This window comes from Marmota monax, unplaced genomic scaffold, assembly GCF_021218885.2.
Source record: "Marmota monax isolate L192 unplaced genomic scaffold, Marmota_monax_Labrador192_F-V1.1 WCK01_AAM20220418_F8-fsc00023, whole genome shotgun sequence".
NCBI classification, from domain to species: Eukaryota; Metazoa; Chordata; class Mammalia; order Rodentia; family Sciuridae; genus Marmota; species Marmota monax.
Genome location: NW_026692907.1, coordinates 3,782,017 through 3,801,275, shown reverse-complemented (window position 1 = coordinate 3,801,275; position 19,259 = coordinate 3,782,017). Strand labels below are relative to the sequence as shown.

At 37.6% G+C, this 19,259-nt stretch overlaps 1 protein-coding gene across 4 annotated transcripts in view; it reads left to right on the top strand.

The window, feature by feature from the left end:
- Positions 1-19,259, top strand: part of Usp24 (ubiquitin specific peptidase 24) — a 134,270-nt gene that overhangs the window by 98,661 nt on the left and 16,350 nt on the right. For all 4 annotated transcript variants that reach the window (XM_058581498.1, XM_046451068.2, XM_058581499.1 and 1 more), the window contains 13 exons: positions 134-216; positions 665-806; positions 973-1,092; positions 1,498-1,718; positions 2,042-2,166; positions 3,186-3,327; positions 3,764-3,914; positions 5,063-5,158; positions 5,772-5,875; positions 7,558-7,671; positions 11,818-11,914; positions 14,217-14,333; positions 15,167-15,259. In XM_058581498.1, coding sequence (XP_058437481.1) covers positions 134-216; positions 665-806; positions 973-1,092; positions 1,498-1,718; positions 2,042-2,166; positions 3,186-3,327; positions 3,764-3,914; positions 5,063-5,158; positions 5,772-5,875; positions 7,558-7,671; positions 11,818-11,914; positions 14,217-14,333; positions 15,167-15,259 — 1,605 coding nt within the window. The remainder of the gene's footprint in view (positions 1-133; positions 217-664; positions 807-972; positions 1,093-1,497; positions 1,719-2,041; positions 2,167-3,185; positions 3,328-3,763; positions 3,915-5,062; positions 5,159-5,771; positions 5,876-7,557; positions 7,672-11,817; positions 11,915-14,216; positions 14,334-15,166; positions 15,260-19,259) is intronic.

The window sequence follows — 19,259 nt, the reverse complement described above, 5'->3', positions numbered from 1 at the left end:
ATACAAAATGACTCCTTTATTTGGGTGGTTAAATCGAAATCTGTATTTCAGCTTGGGTTTAAATAAAATTCTTTATGAACCAACTTATCAGTACCAGGGAAATAATTAAAATTTTGACTTTTTATCCCAACAGAAAATGGGGAGAGACCAAATTTTTAAGAATACATTTCAGGGCATCTATTCTGATCAGAAGATCTGTAAAGACTGTCCTCACAGGTTAGTGAAGATGGATGGCACTGACACAAAACATGATCATCAGGATTAGGGTGTAGCTCAAAGACAGAGTACTTATCCAGCATGTGCAAGGGCCTAGGTTCCCTCCGTAGTGTCACCTAAAAAATAAAATCATTTTTAAATGCTTTTCCTAGTATTTTTGAATTTGGCATTTGTTGACTTATAAATATATCTTTCAGTGGATCTATAAACGTTTAATGAATTATATTTCTTTGGTTTCCATTTCCAAAATTTCTTCATGCCCTTAAGAAAATATTTGTTAAAATTCATAATTTGAAGCAACTCTATATTGTCAAAAATTGGTGTTTTTATTTGGTAGTGTACTTTTAAAATGGTAAATTGTGTTATGAATATAGCTCTGTGTTCAAGCTCAAGTGTCATGGTAATATGAGTTTTAAATTCATGGGTTTTTTTGTCATTTCCTAATCAGATATGAACGTGAGGAAGCTTTCATGGCTCTCAATCTGGGAGTTACTTCTTGTCAGAGTTTGGAAATTTCTTTGGACCAGTTCGTTAGAGGAGAAGTTCTAGAAGGAAGTAATGCATACTACTGTGAAAAGTGTAAAGAAAAGGTATACTATATTTGTCCTAAGACTAATTTGTTATGTATGTGCTGTGTCTTTATAAAATCAGTATTAAACTTCTGCTCTGCTTCCATTAGATTGTGTCATTACTTTTACATTAATTAATTTGCTGTTTTATTTTCTCCATGCAGATAATTTCTTTTCTTTTCTTTAGAGAATAACAGTGAAAAGGACCTGTATTAAGTCTCTACCTAGTGTTTTGGTCATTCACCTGATGAGATTTGGATTTGACTGGGAGAGTGGACGCTCCATAAAATATGATGAACAAATAAGGGTAACTCTTTTACTTCCTGAAATTTCTCACAACCGTGACCTTGCTGCCTCCTTTACTTTTTTCTTTCTTAGTTCAAATTCTGTCTTCCCTTTGAAAGATTATAGTCTCAGTATCATGAGAAGGCCACAGCCCTTGTGTGAGAACATGCTGTTAGAAGAACAGGCACATGTACAAACAGTGACCCTCATTTCTGGAAGGCATTTTTAGAAGTGAAATGCTTTCTGTAATGCACAAACCAGAGGCTACTCATATTGCCCAGACTTAGGCTGAGATGTTGTACTTGAACTGAAGAGGTGGTTAGTCTTTACATAACTTGGGAAAATACAGGTTCTTACTTTATCTGACTTGGGAACTGCTATGTATGTTCCTGGCCAATACTAATGGTCTCTTTTCGCTTTTATATAGTTTCCTTGGATGCTAAACATGGAGCCTTACACAGTTTCAGGAATGGCTCGCCAGGATTCATCTTCTGAAGTTGGTGAAAATGGGCGAAGTTTGGATCAGGGAGGTGGAGGATCCCCTCGGAAAAAAGTTGCTCTCACAGAGAACTATGAACTTGTTGGTGTCATTGTACACAGTGGGCAGGCACATGCAGGCCACTACTATTCCTTCATTAAGGATAGACGGTAAGGGCTTCTTGAGGTAGCCATTGCTCCCTCTGCCTCCACAGTGTTGCCTTCTGCTTTCTCTGCCCTAATTTGTCATCCATACTTACCATTAAAGTGCAAAGAACTTTGTGTTCTTTGGTCTTATTTCATTTTAAATATTTAAAGCTTAGAGGAAACTGTTTTTACCTCTTCATTTTGAAAAATTGTTTTAGAAACTAAAATTGCTATTGCTAACTTTTTTTTTTAAATATTTTCACTTTAATTATAGATAATACAATGTTATTAAATGCAGGGGTTAGAATGTTTGTTTTTTAACCTTATGTCTGGTATCTGGACCTTAGGGGGTGTGGAAAAGGAAAGTGGTATAAATTTAATGACACAGTTATAGAAGAATTTGACCTAAATGATGAGACCCTGGAGTATGAATGCTTTGGAGGAGAATATAGGCCAAAAGTTTATGATCAAAGTAAGTATTTATAATGGATATTTTTCCATACTTTTTTTAAAAAATTTAGTTTTCTATCTAATTGGAAACAGTATTCTTTATAAGGAAATACAGTCTTTTTTTTCTTTCTGTAATTCTGCTCTTCTAGCTATAGATAACCCAAGCTGTTTATAAAAAAATTTTTTAAATAACGAGAGAAAGTCAGGAGGATAAAATGATAACAAAGAAAAACTAATAAAGAAAGAATTTCAACCTTAAAATTTGTTTCAGAATTTTAGAAAGTAGTTGCCTTCTAAATTTTTCAGATTTCCTTTTCACTTATATAGAGGTACTATAATTAAAGAAGACATTTCTTATTCTTCTAAAACCATATACATCGTGTAGAATGTAAAGCAGTGTTTCCCTCCACAGTCCCCATCCCCAGAGGGGGAAAGTATGTCATAAAACACAATCAGATTTTATTTGTGAAAAATCTAGATTTCAGAAATAGTTCCTGAAGCCTGATTTTTTAAATCTTTCAGGGGCTTTTCCAAATCTCTATACATATTAGATCCACTTTGTTACGTTTCATTGCCACTCCATGGTAATCACACATCTAATGCCGGCAGCCTTCAAGGGCTGCATTTCATATCATTCCCAAAATTGACCTAGATTGGCCATCTTTACTGAAATGGATAAGAGAAGGCAATTATGATCCCATCCTGTCACCGAAGGTGTTTCTAAATGTTGCTTGCCTTTTGCTTAAATTTAGTCTTCCCTGGAGTGTTAACCCTCTTCCCTTATTCCATTGCCATACATATCTCTTACTCCCTGCCCTGAGTTTCCCCTCCCCAGTGAATGACTATTCTAATACAAGAACTGAAGTATCCTGACTTGCATTCTAAACAGTACTCTACCAAAGCCCATTTTACTTATCCTTTGCATTTGACAAATTTAATGAGTAGTTACTTGTTGAATTTATGAGTTCTTTGCTTTAGATTTTCAAGACAAGGAAGATTTTATTTACAAAAATTCTTTCTTATTGTCCTGTTATAAAATAGCAAATCCATATACTGATGTACGTCGAAGATACTGGAATGCCTATATGCTCTTCTACCAAAGAGTATCTGATCAAAACTCCCCAGTATTGCCAAAGAAAAGTCGAGTCAGTGTTGTAAGACAGGAAGCTGAGGATCTCTCTCTGTAAGTTTCTCTTTCATATGATTTACTGTGATTTCAGTAGGTGATACTGTGATCATTGATAATATTGTTTAAATTTTAAAGATAATTAGCTAAGCTAGAGAGAAATTTTTTTAAATCTTCTAAAAAATAATAAATTATCCTTTTTCTTTCTTATTGCTTCCTGGACTTTCTTTTTTCCCTAGCAGGAAGTTATTTTGTATTTATATTTATAATCATGCATATAAGTTATTTCAGAATCAATACTTTTTTTTTCTTTTTTTCTTTATTCTTTTTTATGGTGCTGGGAATAGAACCTGGGACTCCTGCATGCTAGGAAAGCACTCTACCACTGAATTAGAGCCCCAGTCCAAGATTTGTTTTTCAATCAAGTCTAGTGCCCTGTTTATGAGTTGGGCAAGTTTTAATAACTACTAAAACTAGCCATTCCATCTTTCAGGTCAGCTCCATCTTCACCAGAGATTTCACCTCAGTCATCTCCACGGCCCCATAGGCCTAACAATGACCGCCTCTCCATTCTAACCAAGCTGGTTAAGAAAGGTGAGAAGAAAGGACTATTTGTGGAGAAAATGCCTGCTCGAATATACCAGGTAAGAATCATGTAAACAGTCTAAGGAGAAAATCCAGGTCCGTGTTGTATTTATCTTGTAATCCAGAGAGCACTCCTGCTAGCTACCCTCGGGATTTGTTATTCCTTTCATTCCACCTCTTCTCTCCGCTTGCCTTGTGAGTCTTTTGTGCCAGGTGATAGAGGCTGTAGAGCTTGTGGCACAGTGGTAAGAACACAGTGTGAATACATCCTAAAGATTGTCCAGCACTATCCCTGAGTAGAGAAACACATTGATGAAATGAGTTTATTTTATCCGGAGAGAAAAACAAGTTGAGGCTTATAATGTTTGGGTGAGAATATTTGGGCAGTCATGACTGTTGTTGATTGAATACCTGTTCTAATTCTTAAAAGACTCTTGTAGTGTAGTAGGTTTTACTCCCATTTTTCCGATGGAAATACAGGCTCAGAAAAGGAGTCACAGAGCAAGGGTTTAAGTTCAGTATGTCCTCTTACCCAGTTGTGATTTCATATACTAAATATCCAAACGCTTGCTGGGCACAGTGGGACTACACCTGTAAATCTCAGCAGCTCAGGAGGCTGAGGCAGATGGATGATGAGTTCAAAGCCAGCCTTAGCAAAATAGCGAGGCCCTAAGCAACTCAGTTAAACCCTGTCTCTGAATAAAATACAAAAAAGGGGTAGAGATGTGGCTCAGTGTCCCTGAGTTTAATCCCCAGGACCAATGAATGAATGAATTCCCACTACCAATGAATGAATGAATGAATGAATAACCAAAGGCTAAAGAGCCAGAACCAAAGAATTTAAGAAAACTATCAGTCTTTAATTAAGGTAGAAGTGAGCCATCTGACAAGTAGGAATGGAGTTCCTTGGTCTCGGGAAAGCTTTGTTTGTAACTTCCTACCCAGAATTTGAGGGTAGAATTTATTTTGTCTTTCATATGGTGGTTTTCCTGAATTTTCCAAAAGGGTTTGGTAATGAATGATAGGAACACCCTTTACAGCATTTTATATTTGAAAGGAAGTTTTTTCTCGTTTTTTCAAAATGCAAAGCTGGAGAAAAGGGAATTGTAATTTATTTTGTACAAACCCTTTTACCTAAACATTTTACTAGAAATATCTTCCACATGTTGAATACTGTTTCTTAAAAGTTTTACTAATTTTTTTGCAGATGGTGAGAGATGAAAACCTCAAGTTTATGAAGAATAGAGATGTATACAGCAGTGATTACTTCAGTTTTGTGTTGTCTTTAGCCTCACTGAATGCTGTAAGTAGGTGTTTATATCATTACTAAAGAAATAAGAAAGGATTGCACTCTCAGTTGTTAGCATTGAGGTTAGGTGCACAAAGTTCTTCATGTAAATGTGTCACTTATTGGGTGATATTAAAATGAAGGTGATATTGGGGGTGTATAATGAAGATTGTAAGTAGGTGTTCACATACGGGATTTTTTTAAGTATCCTTGTTTAGATTTTGTCGAGAATCTAAAAGTAGCTCTGAGGTTGTCATATCAGTGGCTACTGGACTTCGTAAAGATTGACTCTTCCTAATTTGTAATCATATATTGCCAGACTCGAAATTAACACAATTACTTCTTTTTCTTGAGTTATACCATTATTAAAATTTGCCAAAAAGGAAAAATATTCCAAGTCATTTGATTACAGACCATCTTGTGGTCTGAAGTCTGTTTTGAGAGGACTTCATTAAAAAAAATGAGGAGGATCTCTTCTCTTAACCTTTTTTGAAATTTAAATGGAACATTTTCTACAATGAACTGGTTAGATTTTTCTTATTTAACTTTATCATGTATGTCATAGTTCAGTTCATAATAATGTGTAATCATCTGTAAAATAGCCTTTCATTTTCCCCTTCTCTCTTAGACTAAATTAAAGCATCCATATTATCCTTGCATGGCAAAGGTGAGCTTGCAGCTTGCTATTCAATTCCTTTTTCAAACTTACCTACGGACAAAGAAAAAACTCAGGTAAGAGTGGGATTTTGATAGTTTGTTGTGATAGAAGGCACTGGTTAATTCAAGTTGAATTCATGTATTCAACTTTTCAAAATTTTGTGATGGCAGCTAACATACTCAGCTGACTAGGTAGGGTCTCTATAAGAAATTTTTAGTCTAATGGGAAAGACAGATAAAAAATAAAAAAGAAATAACTGAAGCAAGGCATAAATTAAGTATACCTCTGGAAATTGGGCAAAATCGTATCCAGAGATTAGTCTGTAAAGACATTGGTTGATGTTCTCAAGAGAATTTTGAAAGGCAAAAATAGAAATCATTCTAGACAGACAAAAGAACCCAAATAACAGACAAGACCTGGCTAAGGAACTGTGAATGTATAGTCCATTGTGTTTTACTAATATTTGAAAAGGGGCTTATTGAGCTGAGACTGAACATTTGGTTTGGCACCCAATTGTGTGCCAGAGTAGGGAACTGGGCTGTTCAGCTTGGGATGGAGGATGGTTTTTCAACTGGGCTGCATGTTCAGAGTGATGCCCGGGGAACTCTAGACGTCACTTGCATCTTACTCATCACTGGCTCTTTTCTCCAGCACCTGGAATGGTGTTCTAGGTAAGTAGTTCTTCTATGAATAAAGGAGTGAGGGATAAAGAGTTGAGCAGTGGTTTGCAGGATATACCTAGAATAAGGGGAGATTCCAAGTGAGGAGACCAGGTAAGAGTCAGAAGACCATTGAGTTCTCTGTCTTTCCCCTTTCGCTAGCACGGTGAACTTATCCTTATCCAAGGATAGGAAAAGTATGGAGAAAGATTTTTCAGTTCAACTTTTGAGAAGAAAACAAATATAATAGCAACTTCATTTCTATTTGTAACAACAATCTGTATATTGATTGATCTCAGTGCTTATTTTTGATTGAAAAAGAAGAAAGAACATACTCCTTTCTTTTAATGCCTACATAGGATCACTTAGGGAAATGTACTTCATTACTTATATTTGTGAAATTTTTCATGGCATCTATATGTGGCACTGAATTTCTGCTTTATTTATATTTACTGTTTGGGGATATTGGGAAACTCAGGAGAATTCTGAGGCCATTCGTAATATAGTCATGTCATCTTTTTAGTCTTTTGTTTTTTTGGTTTTGCTTTTGTTTTTTTGGTACTGGAGATTGAACCCAGGTGCACTTAACCACTAAGCCACATCCCCAGCCCTTTTTATTTTTTATTTTGAGACAGGGTCTTCCTAAGTTACTGAGGCTGGCTTTGAATTCATGATCCACCTGGCTTCAGCCCAAATATTTTTACTTTAAAAAGTAGGACATTGATGTCTGTAACAATAAAGTATAAAAACGTCAATTTAAGCTATTCCGAAAGTGGACATTTTTTCAATGAAAATTAGTTATGCCAAGTAGTGCTATATGTCTGGTCTTTTTTGCAGTTGAACTTGCTTGATGAAGATACAGAAGAGAAAAATTAAAGTCTGAGATTTAAGTGTCTTCACTTGTTTCTGTCCATAGAGGAGTGGAGGTGTCAAACCACTGGCTCCTGGGATATATTGAGCTGTGTTAGTGGGTAGTCACTGAATATTTAACTTACCCTTCCTTCCTTCCTACCCTTGGTAGGTAGGTAGGTGGGTTGGAGTAATATTCTTTGGAGTTATCTGTTGGGACCTAATATTGCTCCTTCCTTTTTTTAAAGGGTTGACACTGAAGAATGGATTGCTACTATTGAAGCATTACTTTCAAAAAGTTTTGATGCTTGTCAGTGGCTTGTTGAATATTTTATTAGTTCTGAAGGACGAGAATTGATAAAGTAAGTGTCAGGCTCTTTTAATTTAAAGAAATTCATGTCTCTGATTAAAAAGTGAAGTTTCCTGTAACCTTTTGTATTCCAACTCAAAATTATTTTGTTTGGAGACCATTTTAAATTCTCTTTACTGAAGCAGTGAGGAAATTATTCAGATTACTCCAAAATCATCTCCGTTGAGCTACACTCAGGCAAGTGTTCAGTGATTGCAAGGAGAGAGTGAGGTAGATGGCCCACCATGTGCTCTCAGGGAAGTAGGTCCCAAACCCTGCTGTGGCAACAGGGGAAGAGTGCAAGGGTCCCCAGGGACTCACAGTCTGGTGGCAAGTAAATAGATATTCAGTCTGAGATTACTACACAGTCCAGTTATTGTCCAACAGGGTTTGGATTATGCCTAAAAAGTTATTTCTAAGAATTTTACCCATAGTATATTACCTATAATAGTACATTTGCCTTGTGCCTATGATTTTAAAAAGAAATCATTTGCCTTCTCTAATAAAAATACTTGTTCCACCACTCAGGTCAGCTTCTCTATCTTTTCCGTCAGCTATCTTAATTTTGGGTAATTCAGCATTCATATGGGAGCTAGATAGCACCTTCACTGTTGGTGGGATAATGTCCTGTCTTCTTTACCCCCAGTGGACTCTTCCCTCTGCATCAGATATCAGTTAGCTCATTCTACTTCTAGCAAGTGACCTAGTTTAAGAAGGAAGAGATTAACAAATGAGCACTAGTGGCAAGTTCCACACACCTGCTAGAGTCTATTCTTATCCTCTGTTTTCCTCCTGTTATAGAAGAAGCATCTCTTTTCTCAAAACAAATCTCTATATGCGCAGGTCTTTTCAAGGAAGTTGGCCATTTAATGATCAGCTTTCATTCTTACATCTTCTATCTTCTAGAATTTTTCCACTAGGTCACTTTGTCATTATGTAGATATGCTCTGGTATGTCTTCATTTAACCAAACACACAATGAAGATTTTAGAAATGCATGTGCCTTCCCACTAGGCAATTGGTCTGATAAGTTAGAGACCTAATTAGAATGTTATGTTTTGTTTTGCAATATTAGGGATCAAACCCAGAGTCTTTGTTGTGCATGGTAGGCACTTGCTATAACACTGAGCTGGATCCCCATCCCTAAATGCACCTCTTAATCCCATATCCCCTTTATCTCCACGTCTGAGCTCCAGACATTCATTTACCTACTGGGTATCTCTGTTTTTTGATATCTCTACTTCTCTTCCCTCTGAATTATTTTCATTCAGCAACAAAAGTATATTTTTTGAAATAATTGTATTATTTCTCTGCTTCAAAATTCTTCAGTAAATTTCCATTGCACTATAATAAAATCCAAAATCATTATGTGTCCCACAAGGCCCTACTTGATCTAGTCTTTGACTTTCAAAGCTTGCCTTGTTCGCCTTTTCCTCTTTGCTGATCAAGATCTAGCCATCATGGCTTATTGATTCATTGAATGTGCTGAGTCCATTCCTGTGTCTCCTCCCTCCCTCCCTCTCTCTCTTACACACACACACACACACACCTACCTACAGACCCTTGCACCTGTCTTTGTTCTTTCTGACACATTGCTCCCTCTCTTCTTTGCCTTCTCCTTCAGAACAACTAAAATAACAGAGTGGCTATCCCTGATCACCCAGTCTAAAGTAGGCTTTTGCTGTTAGTCTGCTCTCTCTGGTTTTGCCTGTCTCTTCCCCAGTAACCTTGGGCTTCTTGAAGGGAGAAGCCAAGTGTTATTTGGTTCCATTACTGTATGCAAAGAGCCTGGCATATAATAAGCCCTCAGATAATTCTTTATATATGCATGTATTCATGTAGCTCATAGTGACCTCAGAATGCATCTTTGAAATGTTATATGCCTGTCTCTTAAGAATTTGCAATACAAATAATCTTTTACACATTTTTCCAGTTCATTTCCAAAATAGCTTCCTAATAGGACCCCTGAGCATTGTGTCAGGCATTAGAATGTCATAGAATGATGATCCATTTGGAAAGAACAGCAAATATTTTATTCATTCCTTTATATCAAGGCAGACTAGCTTTTGAATAACTCCTGAGATATTCCATCTTCCTTTGGTCGTATATGTTTTATTGTTTGTTTTTTGGTTTGTTTTTTGGTACTGGGAATTGAACTCAGGGACACTTAACCACTGAGTCATATTCCAGCCCTGTTTTGTATTTTATTTAGAGACAGGGTCTCACTGAGTTGCTTAGGGCCCTGCTTTAGCTGAGGCTGGCTTTGAACTCGTGATCCTCCTGCCTCAGTCTCCCAAGCTGTTGGGTTTACAGATGCGTACCACCATGTCCAGCTATGTTAGTTCTTAATATTCCTGATAGTCAGAAATCCAGTGAATTATCTAGTTTTTCATTGTAAGGACTAATTACTTATCACTATCAATTGCTATGAGTTCATATGTCTAAAGAACTAAAATTTTTTTCCCTAAGTTACTTATTTTTTTAGAACCTTTAAGATATCTTATGTTGTTATTGTTACAATAAAAAAATAAATGCAAGGCTGGGGTTGTGGTCAAAGGTAGAGCGTGCACCTAGCATGCATGAGGCACTGGGTTCAATCCTCAGCACCACATAAAGTAAAATAAAGACATCATGTCCACCTATAACTAAAAAATAAATATATATTTTAAAAATAGAAATTAAAAAAAATAAATGCATACTATACAGGTTGAGTAGCCCTTATTCAGAACTGTTTTCAGAGTTTGTTATTATTGTTGTTAACATTTTCATAGACATAATAAAGTATCTTGAGGAGGGGACCCAATTCCAAACATGAGTTCATTTATGTTTTATATACCTTATACACATAGCCTGAAAATAATTTTGTGCATGAAGTAATTTCGTGATGTGGAATATTTGTGGTGTCATGCTGACCCTCAAAAGGTTTCAGATTTTGTAACAGTTCAGTAACTAAATATAAGGAAAGTTTTATCTTTTAGTTCAGCACCTCTGATGTCCTTTTTTTAGGTAATTTGTAAATGTAGTCATAATTGAAAAAAATAATAATAAAAGTTGCTTACAAACTGATCTAAAGAAACTAAGACTACTAACATGAAGGATGGTTTATATCTTCTAAGTTTTTTATTTTAGAAATTTTTAAACATACATAGAAATTGACAAAATAATGAATTCTCTCATGTATTCTTTTTTTTTTTTTTTTTTAAGAGAGAAAGAGAGAGAATTTTTTAATATTTATTTGTTAGTTTTCGGCGGACACAACATCTTTGTTTGTATGTGGTGCTGAGGATCGAACCCGGGCCGCACGCATGCCAGGCGAGCGCGCTACCGCTTGAGCCACATCCCCAGCTCCAACTCATGTATTCTTGAGTTGTCAACATTTTGCCAGTATATGCTTCCCTACCCGACCCCCAAGTAAATTTCAGTCATACCATTCACTGAGTTTTCAACACATATTCTCTCACGTAGAGTTTTTGAAAAAACACAAGCACTTTACCACACCAAACAGAATTAATAATTTCTTTGTATCATTTTACATTTTACCTTCTACATTCAGATATCTCCCACTTTCTCAAGAATATTATTTTATTTTACCATCAGGTTTGTGCAAGTCCAGATGCCCCTAGTGTCCACATGTTGCCTTTGGTTTATATCTTTTAAGACTTAATCTTCAATACTTCCTTGTGCCCACCACTCCTTTCTTTGTCTTGCCATTTATTTTGGGGGGAGATTGACATTTCTCTACAGGATGCCCCACATTCTGGATTCATTTGCATTCTCTTGGTATCTCCATAGGAAGTATTCAGAGCTCCTTTTACCAGAGGAATTAGACCTGAATCTGCTCAAACTCCTAGAGCTAAATATTACCAGAGTATTTGTTATCTTTGAAGTATTTTTATAGTTGCCACTTAGAATCCTAGTGGATTTTGAATGTGCTTTGTTTCTCTGACACTATATAGTATTAGGAATTGAAGGAACGAGCAATAGTGGAGTGACCTCAGGAATTCCCACATGCCTGTGAGTATGTGCTGAGGCTTTCCAGAGACCCAAACTAGCACTTCCAAGTAATTGTGCTTATTGGCTGTTAGGCAGGAGACTTGTTGGACAGGTTGGGGTTGCAAAATTGTATTCTGTTTTTTACATCACATTTTTCTTTATTTGAGGATTTTCTTGTTGGAGTGCAGCGTGAGAGAAGTACGAGTTGCCGTGGCCACCATTCTGGAGAAAACCTTAGACAGCGCCTTGTTTTATCAGGATAAGGTCAGTCTCATCTCAGACATTTTATTTATACATTCTGTTTTTACCAAGTGTTATCAATTGCACATAATGAGACAGAAAGCCTAGGATTGGAGTCTGGTCATTTTGTCATGTGAAGTGCACCTTCTGTGAACTGACTTCTGATACATGCCAGGGTAGAAGGCATTCTGTCCTTTTGTCATGTTCTAGAAACCAGGATAGGCTAGGGATTCAGGTCCACTTTGGTCTGCTTTAGGATTTTCTGTCTGGAACACCCCTCTTTAGAGACCCCTTAAGCATTTGTGTTAGACCTCTCTGAACCACTAAGCTGAGTCTAGACGCTAATCTTGGCATTTTGAGCCACCTGTGACCTTTTCTCTTTCTCATAAACTACTTTTCTAATTTAAACCTGCAGTTGGCAACCAAACCAAGTAATGCCATTTATCCAAGGGCACTGACCAAAATAGTTCCTTCATGGATCTCTATTATTCCCTAAGCTTTGTTTGTGTCCCTTTTTTCTTCTTCCTAACCCTATTTTCTGTAGTATATTTTCTGATCCACAGTTCCACAAACACATGTGCTAAAACAAACTGTAGTGTTTATTCCTGTCCTCCGTCCCCAAAGATTTTTAAGTCTTGGGAAAATAAGTGGTATATATTATAAATCTGATTTTTCAATCTGTTATTAAGTCCTTTCAAATACAGCAGTTACTTCCCAAGTTTGCTGTTTCAAACAGCTGGCACTACATGGAAAACTTTGAAAAATGTTATATATAGAACAAATTGGCTCCTTAACAAGCATTGTCTGTAGGCAGTGTTTCTCAGTGAACTGAATAACAAATTCTAGGAATTGTTGCTTCAAATTCAGATGTAGGCTTTGCTTTGTAATCTTAAGTAAGTTCTTTAAGGAAGATGTTGATCCATATTCAGTGCCTAGCCTCTCAGCACTTAGTTCCTTCAGCATTGCCTGACCCAGGGTATGCTGTTAGACCAGACAAGCGCGAGAGCCTTGCTCAGTCCAGATGAACAGGAAGTCAAATATGCCCTTCAGGAGGGTCCTGGAAGACTGTCCCTCAATTCCAGGAATCATTAGGAAGTTGAGGTTTACTCTAAGGCAGTGGTTTACCATCCACTTAAGTAACCAAACCATTATTCAAACAAACCATACCTGGATGTAGGATATCTAAAATAGGTTATTGATAGCTGCTTTGGGCAGTTTGAATGCCATTGCTCTCAGATACCCCCATGGAAGTTTTCTAAGATGCATCAAGAATCCTTAACACAAGGACCATCTCACTCTCCTTCTCCCGTGTACCAACCAACCCTAACGAAGGAAAAAGGTAGAATTAGTGCAGTCTCTGTGCACATGGGGTCAGGCTATGGCATCCCACCAGTCTCTAAGGGCAGGCAGCATGTAGAAAGGAAAGGCAAGGGAGGACAAAAGCATGGAAGCCATTTGCCTAAGTAAATTCTGTTTGATGCCTAGCTGATGTATTTTAATGTCTGTTTTTCCCCATAATGGAAATGATGCCTCTTGCCACCCACTTTATATTGGAAAGTACTTTGAAAATGAAGTGCTGTTTAAATGCTAAATTTCACTGAATTTATAATGGGTGTGACAGGATGGATGGGAATATTTCACCTTCAAATGATTAAACCAAAAAGAGTAGTTAGCCTGGTCTTAAAGTTCAAATCACAGATAAATTTCTAGGAACTTGTCCAGAAACAGTTGGGGTGGGAGGGAAAGAAGAAGCAATGTCATAACCAAAATAGTTTCTAAACAAATAAAATGTTTTTCAAAGCTTTCCATGAGGCGTCAGCGGGCTTTCAAGTAAGTTCCCAGTTGAGTTGGTATTGCCGTTGTCATCCTGTCAGGCTGTTCTCTCCATTCGCTCCATCGGCTTGGTTTCTAGCCCCTCTGCCTGTGTCTGTGTTTTTATTCTTTGCATCTGTGACTATGTGAAGAAGCAGCATATGGAGGGAGGGAATTGGAAGCATCTCTCCCCTGAATACTCCACCAAACCTTTTTAAGAGATGGAGGAATCGACTCTGGAGAAAATGTGACCGTTAGGTAGTAGAATCATGCCCTTCACTCTAAATCGAGGAAACAGAACTAGCTTTCCTTTAATTATTGCTAAGTAGCAGTCTTTCCCTGGAAGATAAAACTGATGATTCTGTTTTTGCTCTCCAAAGCATAAATCCATCTGAAACTGAGACTGGATTATATCGGTTTCCTTTTGTTCTTATGATGGTTTACTTCGAATTAATCCTGTTATACCTGTCTTACATTCTTTTTCTTTATGTAATTTCCTCTTTCCTCTAACCAGTTTAAAAGCCTTCATCAGTTACTGGAAGTACTGCTTGCTCTTTTGGATAAAGATGTCCCAGAAAATTGTAAAAACTGTGCTCAATACTTTTTCCTGTTCAACACTTTTGTACAAAAGGTAAGTGAATTTTTTTCTAATACAGCCAAGTTAAAATTGAAAGAAGTTTTATACATGGAAAAATTTAGACCAGACATTATACCTCCTATGTGATACAGTTTTATGAATGTTTCCTCTTCAAATTTTAAATTACTAGATTATTTTTTGCAAAATTGTGACTATCCAAGTAGTAGGTATAGTTAATCACTGATAGAGGTAGTCCTCATTGAAACTAGTAGTTACAAAAGCAGAGACTGGAATGATATTTACCCGGGGCTTGGGAGTGGGGTGGTTTTATGGTGGTGTTGCCACAAAATAATCGTAATGTGTAAGTTAGTCAACAATGTATATTTCAAAATAGAATATTTATATAAGTATGTGCAGTTTTATTTGACAATTAAAATAAGTAAATAAAAATTTAAAGCTAATATTATTTAAAAAAAAAAAAAAAAGAAACTAGTGGTTACTTGTATGTTCAGGGGCCACTATGAAACTATGTAAGGCTCAAGAGTTTTTTAAATTAGATTTTAACAAGTACTTGCTATATGTAAAATACATGGACCAGCCTGCATTGTGGCACATGTGCGTAATCCCAGCAGCTTTGAAGTCTGAGGCAAGAGGATTGCAAGTTTGAGGTCAGCCTGGGCAAGTTAGCAAAACCCTGTCTCAAAATAAAGTTTGGAGCCAGGGATGTAGCTCTGTGGTAGAGCACCCCTAGTTTCCAATCCCTTATACCACACATACAAAAAAAAAAAAAACTGACTTCTTTAAACTTCTCAATAAACTATATTATTTTAAAACAAGTTTTTTGTCTGGGTAGGAGTATAATTTGTCATTCTCAATGTCTCAAACAGCAGGGTATCAGGGCGGGAGATCTTCTCCTAAGGCACTCAGCACTGCGGCACATGATCAGCTTCCTCCTTGGGGCCAATCGACAGAACAATCAGGTAATGTCTGCTTTCATGTTCCCAATGGAATGGCCATGAGTTTCATTTTGTTTCTCTTTGGAGATGACCAGTATTTTTAATTTCTTAAGAGTCTGGGTACTAGTACTGGGTAGACATTAAAAATCTTTGGAGGTCAGTGACTTACTTCATCATAGAGTTCCATCTGAAAATAGCTCATGGAAGTGACTTACTAGAATATCAGTCACAGTGTGTCATAGGAGAGAAAGTTGGATGCTGATAGAAAGAGGGCAGAGTTCAAGATACATCAAAGAATAGGTGGTTTTAGGTGTCCTTTCCTCCTTCTCTGGAGCTGTGAATATTTTTGTTGGTGGCTGGAATTCAAATGTGAAGTTGGGCTTGTAAACTGAATAACGTTACAGATACAATACTCTTAGTCAAAAGAAAAGAAAGTTATTTTATAATAGCTTTGGATATATCCAAAAATGACTTGCCTGTTTGAAATTTCTATATTGGTATGTCTTCCTATCCATTATATTTCTTTTGTTTGATAGAGTTAAAATATGTAAAATGTTAGCATACAGTGAACAGATAGGGAGAAAGGACGGATGGACATTTCAGGAGGCTATTATAATGATTTTGTGTTGTTCCAATTTTGTTTCACTCAGTTTCAGTTTTGTTAGGTGTTATCTTGTTGGGTTGTATTATAGTAGAAATACGGGATCAGAAATTAGTAAAAAACAAACTGAAAGAGTGTTAAGTAAATTGTTAGAGGAAGGAGGCATCTCAGTAAAATCAAGAACAATCAGGGCATACGTTGATACAATACAAAAATGTAGCCCATGGCTTTTTAAGGAGGAGTTGTTAAATATATCACAATGGAACCATCATGGTGAAGATTTAAAAAGAATAGAAAAGAAAAGCCCAGGGACTCTGCCAGTTGGCACATTGCCATTGTGGACGTTCATATCTTGTTTGCTTAGTCCAAAGCCTTCAGTTCAGACAATGGTAGAGGAAGAAGAAGACATAATGATTCAAGTAAAAGAGAAGGTCTCTCAAGTTATTCAGACAGAGGAAAAGATTCAAGTAAAAGAGAAGGCCTCTCAAGCTAGTCAGACAGAGAAAGAAAGTGTAAAACAGAAAAAGCCATCAGGGGGAAAGTTACAACAGGAGACTGCTACTAACACCTTTCTATCACCAGAGGACGTAAGTGTCCAACTAACAAGGCCACCTCCATATGCTGGGAGGTCCCCAACCACCGCAGTTGATAGTTGGGATCCTGAGACAAGATCTCAAATATTAACATGCCCTGTATTTGAGGTAGGAGGGCAGCGATTTTACCAAGTTTTAAATTTCAAAACAGTGAAGCAGCTAAAAGAGGCTGTAACAACCTATGGTCCTCAAGCACCCTTCACTGTAAGCATGGTCGAATCCATTAACAACTTGAACATGACGCCAGCAGATTGGGCTAATATGTGTAAAGCTGTGCTAAATGGAGGACAATACCTGTTATGGAAGGTTGCCAATGAGGAATTTTGCAAGGAGACGGCTAGGCGAAATGCAGCAGCTGGTTATCCTCAGAGAAATCTAGATATGTTGTTAGGAAAGGGACCTTATGAGGATCAGCAGCAACAAATTGCATATGATCCTGGCGTATACGCACAAATTGCTGCAGATGCAATTAAGGCATGGAAGACTTTACAAGGACATGGAGGTTTACAAGGTCAACTATCTAAGGTAATACAAGGAGCTAATGAACCTTATGCTGAATTTGTAGATAGGCTTATTCAAACAGCTACCAGAGTTTTTGGGAATACAGAACAAGCAATGCCATTACTAAAACACCTGGCTTATGAGCAAGCGAATCGTTGGTGCAGAGATATCATTAGACCATGGAAACATGAAGATTTAAACACATATATTAAATTATGTAGAGACATTAATGAACAAGAGCAAGTCGTGGCAGCTGCAGTAAAACAGGCTTTAGATGCCAGAGACATTAATGAACAAGGGCAAATTGTGGCAGCTGCAGTAAAACAGGCTTTAGATGCCAGGCCAAGAACATGCTACAATTGTGAACAAACAGGACATTTTAAAAGGAATTGCCCCATTGGAGGAGGGTTTAACAAAACTAGGTATGAAAGGAGTAGAATACCAGGTATTTGCCCACGATGCCGTAGAGGGAGACATTGGGCTAATGAATGCCGTTCTCAAACCACCATAGAGGGTACTCCATTATCAAAAAACGAACAAGGACCAGGTGTTTATCCACGATATCATGGAGAAAGGCATTGGGCTCCATTGCCAAAAAATGGACAGGGGGGCCCAATGCTCCGGGGCCCAAAACCACAAATATACGGAGCACTGGAGGAACCCAGCAACCCCATCAGGGTAGTGCCCAGGACACATTGTCCATCAGATCCCTCATCAGACAAACCAGAGGGAGCGCAGGGTTGGACATCTGCGCCTCCGCCAGAGCAGTACTAACTCCAGAGATGGGAGTTCAAATCATTCCCACAGGGGTGAAAGGACCTCTTCCCAAAGGAACAGTAGGCTTATTATTGGGACGCAGCTCTTCTACTCTAAAAGGACTTATGATAAGTCCTGGGGTAATTGATCCCGATTATGAAGGTGAAATAAAAATTATAGCCAGTTCTCCAAAGGGTATATCAGTAATTTCACCAGGAGATAGAATAGCACAGTTACTAATAATACCCAGCCTACATGATAAATTTTCCAGTCGTACTGTAGAAAGAGGTTCCAAGGGATTAGGCTCCACAGGTGTAGATTGGGCTATGCTTTCTTTAAATTTAGATTCTCGCCCCATGCTAAAACTAAATATTCAAGGACATGAATTTAATGGGCTACTGGATACAGGTGCAGACCTTAGCATCATCTCTCGTCAAGAATGGCCAAAACATTGGCCATTACAACAAGCCACTCAAACGCTTCGAGGCCTAGGAGTGGCGACTAATCCCCATAGAAGTGCAATGGTATTAGATTGGAAGGATCCTGAAGGATGTGAAGGAACTATACAGCCATATGTATTGGATCATCTTCCCGTAAATTTATGGGGACGAGATGTCCTAGATCAATTAGGTTTGACATTAACAAATAACATCAACCAAAATGCACCCACTATTATGACTAGACAAGGTTTTAGGAAAGGAAAAAGATTAGAAAAACAAGAACAAGGTATAGCAGCACCAATACAAATAGATCAAGGAACAGACAGACATGGGTTGGATTTTCAGAAAGGGCCACTGAGACAATAAAAATTACTTGGAAATCAGAAAGACCAGTATGGGTTCCTCAGTGGCCCCTGACTAAAGAAAAGATACAAGCAGCCCATGACCTGGTCAAACAACAATTAGCGGAAGGACGTATACAACCTTCTGTATCTCCCCATAATACTCCCATTTTTGTCATCAAAAAGAAATCTGGTAAATGGAGATTATTGCAAGATTTAAGAGCCATTAATAATGAGATGGTTATTATGGGACCTGCTCAATCAGGGATTCCTCAGTTGTCTGCTTTGCCAAAAACCTGGTATGTTTTAGTTATAGATATTAAAGATTGTTTTTTATGGCTGATTGTGCCCAGCCATACAGCTTATGGAGTGCTTATTATTTATCAGACACAGTAGGCCACTTTGTGGTGGACACTTTATCACTGTTCAGTGAAATGGGTGATTTCTTCCCCATTCTCAGGCAAGAATTAAAGCACAGTGGTATTAAATAGCTTGTTCGAGGTCTCAAAGCTAATGTGTCAGCCAGGCAAGGATTGAGACCCAGCTCTGAGATTTCACGCCAGAGCCTTTCCACTGGGTGTCCTAAATTGCCTGGGCAGTTTTCCTTTCTTTGTTGAGGGGAAAGACTTACCACCCGGATGGCTCTCAGCTTTCTACCAGGTCACACTGGTATTCTTACTCTTTAGTAGTTAAAAGAAAAAAAAAAAGAAAGAAAGAAAGAAAAAGAAACATTGCTGGACATAGTGGCACATGCCTGCAATCCCAGCAACTTGCAGGATCCTGAGTTTAAAG